Source organism: Scyliorhinus torazame, chromosome 9 (assembly GCF_047496885.1).
Source record: "Scyliorhinus torazame isolate Kashiwa2021f chromosome 9, sScyTor2.1, whole genome shotgun sequence".
In the NCBI taxonomy this organism is placed as follows: domain Eukaryota; kingdom Metazoa; phylum Chordata; class Chondrichthyes; order Carcharhiniformes; family Scyliorhinidae; genus Scyliorhinus; species Scyliorhinus torazame.
Window position 1 is genome coordinate 63,322,145 of NC_092715.1, and position 10,840 is coordinate 63,332,984.

General features: G+C 45.2%; 1 protein-coding gene across 5 annotated transcripts in view; it reads left to right on the forward strand.

Moving 5' to 3' along the window:
• Positions 1 to 10,582, forward strand: part of wdr41 (WD repeat domain 41) — a 107,058-nt gene extending 96,476 nt beyond the window's left edge. For 4 of the 5 annotated variants that reach the window (XM_072516013.1, XM_072516014.1, XM_072516015.1 and 1 more), the window contains 2 exons: positions 2,420 to 2,553; positions 9,806 to 10,582. In XM_072516013.1, the coding sequence (XP_072372114.1) occupies positions 2,420 to 2,553; positions 9,806 to 9,958 (287 nt within the window). In that variant the 3' untranslated portion in view covers positions 9,959 to 10,582. The remainder of the gene's footprint in view (positions 1 to 2,419; positions 2,554 to 9,805) is intronic. The other variant, XM_072516018.1, reaches the window with a different exon arrangement.
• The last annotated feature ends 258 nt before the right edge of the window (positions 10,583 to 10,840 follow it).

Below are 10,840 nucleotides of genomic sequence, written 5' to 3' on the forward strand. Positions count from 1 at the left end.
CTTGCAGGGCACATATGTATTTGACACCTACCAGACCCGGCCTTGATGTTGCCCAGCTCATCCAATTTCATTGTCTGAGGAATTGCTATTGGAGCTGAATGGTACAATCAGCAGCCTCAGCCCCACTTTTGACCATATGATGGCGGAAAGATCATTGACCTAGCAGCTGAAGGTGGTTGGACCTAAGACTCTACCCTAAAGGCCCCTTACTGTGATATGCTGGATCTGACTTGATTGGCCTCCAGGAACAGCTCCAGTCACGTGCGATCTCTCCCTCCTGATCCGCATTGACCAATTTAATTAGTCTTCCTCGGTGACATGATGTGAAAAACAGGTCACTGTCACTCCACCTCTAATTCAGTTCTTGTGCCCACGTTTGCAACGGGTTCTAGAGAAGAGTGGCCTTAGTGGAATTTCAGCAGCTGATTAACTGATGTTTAAAGGGACTTTTTTTCTCTTTTATCCTTAATGTGACAATAAGAGGATCAGGAATTCTGCTTCTGTGTCCCCACTACTTGACGACTATTGTTTGCCTTCCACAGACCCCAGGATGTATTTGAGTGCTCCTTCATCTGACCCAAATTGGCCCAGAGGGAGCTGGCAAGCTGCCTCAAGATGGCCCAATAGCTTTTATCAATGGTGGGAGCAGGCACTTCACTGTGCCACATCGTACACAGAATATACACTCACCCCAACAAACTATGTTAAATATTTTGATAAATTTTGATCAAAAATTGAAATGATTAAATTGAATGTTAAACTGAGATTTTGTTTTCTTTAATCTGTTATTTTGACTCACGAATCTTCTGCCTAAATGGTTGCAGTAAGGGAATTCTAGAAACCCTACAGTGCAGAAGGAGGCCTTTCGGCCCATCGAGTCTGCACCGGCCTTTGGAAAGGGCACTCTACTTAAGCTCACTCCTCCATCCTATCCCCGTAACCCAGTAACTCCACCTAACCTTTTTGACACTAAGGGACAATTTAGCATGGCCAATCCACCTAGCCTGCACATCTTTTGGCCTGTGGGAGGAAACCGGAACACCCGGAGGAAACCACGCAGACACTGGGTGAAAGTGCGAACTCCACACAGTCACCTGAGACTGGAATTGAACCCGGAACCCTGGAGCTGTGAAGCAGCAGTGCTAACCACTGTGATACCGTGTCGCCGTAACTGGTGCAAATACTAGTAATTTTCAATTAATAATTTGTTGAGGGTGCTTTTGGAGTGGTGCATATTGCACAAAATAATGGCACAATATAAATGCCGTATATAAACAAATACAACATCTACCATTAATCAGCCCTGCTGGGCAGTGCATTAAAAATCATATTTAAAAGTTTTTAAAATGTACTGTTTAATTCTTTACACCCAGAAGAACCAGTTTGATTTTTAATCCCTCCCAGACTGCTTACACAAGCAAAATGCAGTTCGCAGAAATTCCCAGTGGCAATTAATTAACTGAGATTGTGCCCTCTTTCCATTGAAATGCAAATTGTACTCAAGAGTCTGTGATCTTTTGTGTTGATCTTGGCCAAATTATAGCTAAAAGAAACAGTAGAATTGGGTGGAAACTCCACAAAGTACAATGAGAGGTATTCTTGTTTCCAAACTGAAGGCTTGGTTTAAGATGTAGTGTAAAGTAACAAACGGATTGGGTGCTATGTTTTGCTTTTTTAGCTATTCTAGGGGAATGTTAGTTTTCTCCTCCAGTCTTTCATTCATCCAGAATAGTTTTGAAAAGAGAAACCCAATTCCTATCCTACCCTTGGGTAGGGTGCTCTTTCCAAGAGCCGGTGCAGACTCGATGAGCCAAATGGCCTCCTTCTGCACTGTAAATTCTATGATCTATGATCTATCATTATCTTTATTATTGTCATTAACTATGCACTGAAGTTACTGTGAAAATCTCCTAGTCGACACACTCTGGCACCAGTTCGGGTACACTGAGGGAGAAGTCAGAATGTCCAATTCACCTAACAAGCACGTCTTTCGAGACTTGTGGAAGGAAATCTGAGCACCCGGAGGAAACCCACGCAGACACTGGGAGAATGTGCAGACTCTGCACAGGCAGTGACCAAGCCAGGAATCGAACCCGGGACCCTAGCGCTGTGAAGCAACAGTGCAAGCTACTATGCCTACCTAAATAGCCATGCACCTTTTAACACCTTATCTCTTGACAGACGTATGAGTCCATATTATGCCAAATAAGCCATAGTTACACTGACATTTCCTTTTTTAGTGCCCATCAGGTGAAGCCTTATTCCTACCAATTGTTAACAATTTCTTTCCGATTAAGTCTCTGAAGTAACATTCTACTGTACATTCTGCCTCTGCATGGATAGTCATTACTTTTATGCATTTATTGACCGTTAGTTATGAAGGTAATGTAATGAGCTTATTTATATTGTATTTGTTCAGGACTTTTTAACATGTGGGGAATTGGCAGGCCAAACAAGCAACAAAACCAGATGGCAAAACGCAAGTTGGAATGTTCAGTGTTAAAGACACTGGAGTTAATTGGTGATTTAATTGGACATTCGGGTGCAGTGCGAGTAAGTAATCAAGCAGCATGCGCACTTCTTCAGTTTAAGTTATTGCCCACACTACCTTGCAATGGAATTTTTCAGTGTTTCAGTTTATTTACCATTGGGATGAGGATGGATGGAGACAGGTGACTATTGTAGCGATCTAGAAAGCTACTGTGAGAACAGAAAATACCGAAAAAAATCAGCAGCTCTGGCAGCATCTGTGGAGAGAGAGAGTTGACATTTCGGGTGTATATGACTTGTACAGATTCAACGTTAACTCTGTTTCTCTCTCCTCAGATGCTGCCAGAGCTGCTGAGTTTTTCTAGTATTTGCTGTTTTTATTTTATTTCCAACATCCACAATGCTTTGCTTTTACCACCGTGTAAATTTCATTGATTCTCTGAAAAGATTGATTCTCTGATTCTGAGCGAGGGGACTGGCATTGCAGAGAGCATGTATTAGGCATGAAATTGGGCAGGTAGACTTAAATTCTGGTAACGATGTACTTGCAATTCAATACATAGGAAAGTTCTAAAAGATTTTTGAGATGAAAACATGGTGAAGTTTGCAGGACAGATTGTGGGGGCAAAATGAGTTGACCTTTGGTTGAGGGCACATCCGTGTTCGCACCCATCTGAGGAGACTGGTAATACTGACTGACGTTTGTTGGGCCTAGGGGAAGTGGTTTGCCAGTGCGTGGCTTCACCTACCAAAAGGACAAAGAGGCTTTCAGCCGCATTGGAACAATGTAATTTTAAAACAAGATAATTTAAGTTAATCTAGCTATTTCCATGGTGGAGACTTCCCTTTTCCCAATGACAGTTTTAATCTGTAGCCAAGTCAAGGATATTCCCAGGCGTACAGCAGCAGTGATGTCAGCAATCCGGATAAGCAATTGAAGTATCCTCAAAACAGCAAACCAGGAGGTTAAAGCACTTTATCTGTCTCTTTGAAATCATCAGATGGTGAAATTAATGATGAGATGTAGTTCGAAGCTACAGTATTAAACAATCAAACTTCAGTCCCATAGTTTTAATTTTTAAAATTATAATTGAGGAATTAGACATTCTGCAAAAATAAGGATGTTTAGCAGTAATTATGATCATTTTTATATCCACTCCTATTTCTATATGCACCAGCACGTGACTCCAGACGTAATTCAGACATTAATACCTTCTGGGTTCTGTTTTTTTAATCTACTTACTTGCTCCCCTAAATTATTTTTTTTTAAAAAGATATTTTATTCCAGCTCCCTAAATTCTGCTTGCAGGACCTCATCCCCTTTCCTGCCTTTGGTACCAATGTGTACCACAATATCTGTCTGTTTGCCCTGCAGTCGTTGACATCCCTGCCTCTGGCACCAGGGAGGTAAAAATCATCCTTTTGCGGCCGCAGAAACTTCTGTCTGATCCCTTTACAATTGAATCCCCTACCACTATAGCTCTGTCATCCTTCCTCTTCCCCTCTTGTGCAGTAGACTCACCCATGGCGCCATGAAGTCGGCTGCCACTGCTTTCACAACACAGTCATTTCCCCTAGAAGTATCCAAAATGTATATCTACTAGCAAGGGAGATGACTACAGGACTTCTGTACCGCCTTCCTTTCTCTACTCTGGCTGGTGGTCACCCACTCCCTTGGTCACCCACGCCCTTTCTGCCTGTTCAGCTTTCACCTGTAGTGTGACCACCTCACTGAACGTGCTATCCATGACTTGCTCAGCATCATGGATGCTCCACAGTGAATCCACCCTCCGCTCCAGCTCTGAAATGCAGTTAGCAAGTAGCTGCAGTTGGACACGCTTCCTACACGGTAGCACAGTGGTTAGCACTGTTGCTTCACAGCGCCAGAGTCCAGGTTCGATTCCCGGCTCGGGTCACTGTCTGTGCAGAGTCTGCACATTCACACCATGTCTGCATGGGTTTCCTCCGGGTGCTCCGGTTTCCTCCCGCAAGCCCCGAAAGATGTGCTGTTAGGTGATTTGGACATTCTGAATTCTCCCGCTGTGTACCTGAACAGGTGCCGGACTGTGACGACTAGGGGCCTTTCACAGTAACTTCATTGCAGTATTAATGTAAGCCTACTTGTGACAATAAAGACTATTATTATTTTTTTAAAATATTTTTAACTTGAGAATGGTGGGAATCTGGAACTTGCTGTCTGAAAGGATGGTGGAGGCAGAGACCTTTATAACATTTAAGAAGTATTTAGATGTACACTTGCAATGCCAAGGCATACAAGGCTATGGACCAAGTGTTGGAAAATGGGATTAGAATAGGTGGTTACTTTTGATTGGCGCAGAAGTGACTGGCTATAGGGCCTTTTCTGTGCCAGACCTGTGCTATAGACCTCAATGACTTACCCCTTTAAATTAAACCTTTGGAAGATGCTTGGTATCAGATTATATCCAATTCTCTATGGCCCTTGTTACTATCAATTATAGCCCTTACAGATTATAAACCCAGATGCTTGGTATTAGATTAAATCCAATTCTCTATGGCTCTTGTTACTACCAATTATAGCCCTTAAAGATTATAAACCACAAAGTATTTTCAAACCATAAGTGATAAAAGTAGTGAAGACTTACCGACTTTGCCCACTACTTACCAATCCACTCTCTCCTTTGGTGCCTCAACTGCTGAAGCAGGGCAGGACCACTCATTGAAGATTTAAAAGTAACAAAGCAAGGAGAAAAAGCAAAAAGCACCTCTTCCCGCTCTGCACCGAATTCTCACTCTGTTTTAGATTCCCAATAGCCACACTTTGGCTGTGTCTCACTGTGGATGTATTCTCGCCCACTGCTCATGCACAAAGCTCACTGTTGGAGAAGCCACATTCTCCTCCCTTACTCTTAAAGGGGCAACACAGGTGGAGATGGTAGTCAAGAAGGCATACTGCATGCTTGCCTTCATTGGCAATAAGATTGAGTATAAGAATTGGCAAGTCATGTTGCAGCTGTATAGAACCTTAGTTGGGCCACACTTGGAGGATAGTGTTCAATTCTGGTCGCCACACTACCAGAAGGATGTGGAGGCTTTAGAGAGGGTGCAGAAGAGATTTACCAGGATGTTGCCTGGTATGGAGGGCATTAGCTATGAGGAGCTGTTGAATAAACTCTGTTTGTTCTCACTGGAACGACGGAGGTTGAGGGGCGACCTGATAGAGGTCTACAAAAGTATGAGGGGCATAGACAGAGTGGATAGTCAGAGGCTTTTCCCCAGGGTAGAGGGGCCAATTACTAGGGGGCATAGGTTTAAGGTGCGAGGGGCAAGGTTTAGAGTTGATGTACGAGGCAAGTTTTTTACACAGAAGGTAGTGGGTGCCTGGAACTCGCTGCCGGAGGAGGTGGTGCAAGCAGGGACAATAGTGACATTTAAGGGGCATCTTGACAAATACATGAATAGGATGGGAATAGAGGGATACGGACCCAGAAATGTAGACGATTTTAGTTTAGACGGGCAGCATAGTCGGCACAGGCTTGGAGGGCCGAAGGGCCTGTTCCTGTGCTGTACCTATATCTTCCGACCTGCTTATATTTACAGTTTCATGGGAGACTTTCCTGGAATCCTTGATGCATGACTACTCTGGCAGACTGCTGCTGGAGTTATGGGACCACTCTGCTGGAATGCCTGCTGATTTCTGCTTCCTTTGCTACATGAGCTGCTATTCCTGAATTTAGAAATTTTAAAGATAAACGTGGAGAAATTGCACACTTTTCATTATTTCAAAGCAGGTTAAGAGGAGAACTGATGGAGTACTTCAAATGTTAATTAGGAAATGTCCACTGCTGTAAGTTATTGATTTGGTATTGTCCCTCTTCATTAAGAGGAGGTTCCCAAGATACAAAAAATGGTCCACATTTACCAGGAACTTGCAGTTTACCTTACCTGCCAGGCGAGTTGTACCTGACGGGCGAGTTGTTTTGCTATGGGAGTTGGTTGGAAGAGGACCTTAGCTGTTCTAGGTGTTTAATGAAAGGTCATATTTCTCATATATGCTTCGAAGGAGTCTACAATGACCTGGAGCCCAATTTCAGAGTGAGCTGCACAACAAGTGCCCTCTGCATGCTGAAACTCAATGTCTGAAGTTGGAGTGGTTTTGGTTTTGTATGGTTGCATAGTTTCCTGTTGTTGTACCCTCAATAACGACGCTTAGAAAGTAAAACGGTAAAGAAGGCTTTAATAAGCTAAGAACTATCCTGGTGCCGAGACGGGTGCTAACTGGGTACCGCCCACAAGACGGCCCCTTGTATATGACTCCCAGGTGGGCGGAGCCAGAGGCGGAGTCCCCCAGGGTTCCAAGCCCGGTCTTAAAGGGGACATCACCGTACATGATAAGGGTACAGTAATACAGTAACCGTTCATCACATTCACCCCTTTTTTTAAAAAAAAAAGTCCGGCGAGGGTGAAGTGCCATCATAAGTCCATTCGTCTCGGTGGCCTGATCGTCCTTATCGACCTCCTGTGCTCGGGCGGTAGTGCGGCGGACACGGACATCTTAGTTGAGACATCTTAGTTGAGGGTATGTCCGGGAGCACGGTGGTCGGAGCCTTGGTCCGAGTCTGGGTAGGGGATCGGGGCGCAGGGGGAATAGTTGGGGCTGGGGGTAGCGGTGCCGGCGCCGGCGAGGTGTGTAGGGGGGGGGGGGGGGGGGGCGCGTGGTAGGTGCCCACCAACGGGGAGTGGGGCCGGGATGGGGTTGTGTTGTAGTGGGTGCTGGGTCCTGCATGGGAGCTGCGAGGGAGTGGGGGAACCAGCGGGTCCCAGATCCCGGAGGGAAACCGTATCTTGCCTGCCGTCGGGGTACTCGACGTAGGCGTAACTGGGGTTTGCGTGTAGTAATCGGACCTTCTCGACCAGGGGGTCCGTTTTATGGCTCCTCGTGTGCCTCCGGAGAAGAACAGGTCCCGGAGCCGTCAGCCAAGGTGGAAGCGAGACCCCGGAGGTAGACTTCCAATCCCAAACCGCTCCAGCACTGCCATCAGTTACCCCCATTCTACCCGGTCACCGCCTTCTCGGTGTCCAATGCCACAACTACCTCTGTTTCCTTCCCTTCCGCCGGTGCCATAACGACGTTCAAAACCCTCCTAATGTTCGAAAACAGCTGCCTCCCTTTCACGGACCCCGTCTGATCCTCCCCTATCACCTTCGGGAGGCACTCCTCCAGCCTACCCGCCAGTACCTTCGCCAACACTTTTGCGTCCACATTCAGAAGTGATATGGGCCGATACGACCCACACTCCGTCGGATCCTTATCTTTTTTTAGCAACAGTGAAATCGATGCCTGCCTCAAGGTTTGCGGCAACACCCCCTTCCCTATCGCCTCCTCAAACATCCCCACCATCAGGGGTGCCAACCTGTCCTTGAATTTTTTATAATATTCCACCGGAAACCCATCCGGCCCTGTCACCTTCCCCGACTGCATCCTCCCAATCGCATCCTTTATCTCCTGCTCCACTATTGCTCCTTCTAATGTAGCCCTGTCCCCCTCCCCTAGCCTCGGATACTCCAACCCATCTAGAAATTCCTGTATCTCACGGTCTCCCCCGGGTGGCTCTGACTTGTACAACCTCTCATAAAACTCCTCAAAAACCTTGTTAATCAGCACCTGAGCCACCACCAACGTCCCTGCCCTATCCCTCACCTGAAGAATTTCCCTTGCTGCTGCCTCCCTCCGGAGCTAACCTGCCTGTTCATAAACTACACCCCTTGCTCGTCTCAGTTGGTGCACCGCCTTCCTGGTGGACAGTCGGTCGAAGCTCGCCTGTAGTTCCTTCCTCTTTTCCAGCTTTGCTGGGTCCCCATCTTCTGCATACCTCCTATCTACCTCCAAATTATGCCGCCTTGAGCGGTTTTCCAAGTCTTCCAGCTTTGCTCGGAGTCCTCTGTTAATCTCCACCACCCTCCGCAGCTCGTCCCCCATCAAGGTGACCTGGTCACTGTGTCGTGTCACGGCCTCCTCCACTTCCTTCATCTTCTCGCCCTGCTCTCTCACCTCGGCTGATGCCTTTGCCACCGCCACCCTCACCGGGCCGATTGCCTCCTCCACTAATGACTTCAACACGACCGCCGTCTCCTTCCTCAAGGCCTCTATGTGCCTCGCAAACTGTTTTACCAGCCCCACCGCCATCACCTCGGTCATCTTCTCCACTGTAAGCAGTGCGGCCCTGCCTCGCAGTTCGGCTTCCGCCATCCTGTCAACACTTTTGCTTGTCTTCTCCTTCAGCGGCGAACCCGCGTTTCCTCCTTTCTTCGACGCTGCTCTTCGCATCCTTTAGCGGCTTATTGTTTTTTATCTTCTTTCTTTTCTCCTCGCTCCCCCTTCACCCTCCAGTCCTTCATCAATCTGACTTTTTCTTTTTTTGAAAAAAAAAAAGGGGAGAGAAAAAAAAACTTTCCCCAAACTTTCTTAAACCTTCTTTCTTTCTCCTCTGCATTCACCCAGAGCTCCCCTGGGACCAGGCTTCAGCCTTCTTTCTTCCTCCTAGGTGGGAGCCATCTGACATGGAGCACCCTCCCTTCATAGTGCCCTGGCCTCAGGCCTGCTGTCTCGGCCTCCAATTAATAATTTTTATTGTCACAACTAGGCTTACATTAACACTGCAATGAAGTTACTGTGAAAAGCCCCTAGTCGCCACATTCCATCGCCTGTTCAGGTTCACCGATGGAGAATTCAGAGTGTCCAAATAACCTAACAGCACGTCTTTTGGGACTCGTGGGAGGAAACTGGAGCATCTGGTAGAAACCCACCCAGACACAGGGAGAACATGCAGACTCTGTACAGACAGTGACCCAAGCCGGCAATCGTACCTGGGACCCTGGTGCTGTGAAGCAACAGTGCACTGTGCCACCGTGCCGCCCTTGTTCTCTTATGAACTTATCAATTGAGTCTGTAAAATCACCAATTCATATCCTTAAACAGTCAGTCTTTATCACAAGTTCTACTATTGTTTCCTTCATATCTATGAGTAGTAAATATTCAGATCAAAAGTCTTGTCGATACTCAACTTTTGCGGTGACTATATGTGTTCCAGTACAGCCAGCCAGCCAATTACATTCATTCCATCTTTTCCACCATTTACTTAAACCTATATTAGGGAAAGTGTATTCCAGTAAAATGTAAAGTGTTTGTTCTAAAATGAAAGTAAATACATGACAGCATTATCATACTGTTATCTTAGAAAGTACCTTTAAAATCAATTCTAAAGCTTTGGCTGATTTCCCTTTAACCATCTGTATTGCTTCTTAAATTATGTTTTTTCTTTTGATCAATTCGCAGATGTTCCTATATTTTAAAGATCATGGAATGGTAACTTGTTCTACAGATCACCTCATAATTTTATGGAAAGATGGAGAGATGGAGTCACAGTTTCGGAGCAAGAAATTATTTCAAAAATTAGAACAGGAAGAGCAATATGCTGCTTCATTGTGAAGTGTATAATATAAATATTATATGACTGCACTAAATGTCCCCAAGTGACCTGCAGCAAGTATAATTCTATATCTGCATGACATTAAGGTTTCAAAGACTTGCCGAGATGTTAACAGAGTACTTGTGGAGTGATTATGTAAATCTAAAATTGTAAGTAGATTTTCTGTTAAGCACTGACTATTACCTCTGTCACTAGTTCTGGGTTTGCATAATCTTAAATGTTGCAAATAGTCTACTGAGTATTACATTTTGCTTATCCATGATTTCAGAATATTTATCTATTAACTGTACATAATAGAAAATTTGTACTGTGTGGTAATAATCTTTTGGCATAAAATAGTGGTATGTTTTAAAGCATTTGGCTGAAATATTTTTCATCATTGAAATTGTTACATGAATGTTAAATCATCATTGAAATTGTTACATGAATGTTAAATGTAACATTGTCCACGTTTCACATTACAAAAGTCAGGGGCCTGACAAAATATTTGCAAACATGGTAAATTTTTCAAAGCTTGACCTGTTGTTGGTGCGTATCTGAAATTTGAGAGTGCATTGTCTTTGGTGGCAAAAGTCTTGGAAGATCTGCTGTGTAATGTACCTGGAATTAAAATGATGAATGTTCACCTGGATCATTGTGCCTCTTTAGCCCTATTGCCTACCTGCTGTGTTGACCTATCAAGTCACTCCTATATTGGACATCCGTTGGCGGCCATGGAGTGAGTGGTCGCTCATTTGGCAGCTCCCGCTCAAGGTGGATTTTTTTGATCTTTTCCCCGTTCGTACGGTGGACGTTTGGATGAAAAAATGTGCAGGAATGACTGGAGAAAGTGAGACTCCACTGATGCGGTTGGTGGATGGATCCATGGACCAGATGTGGTT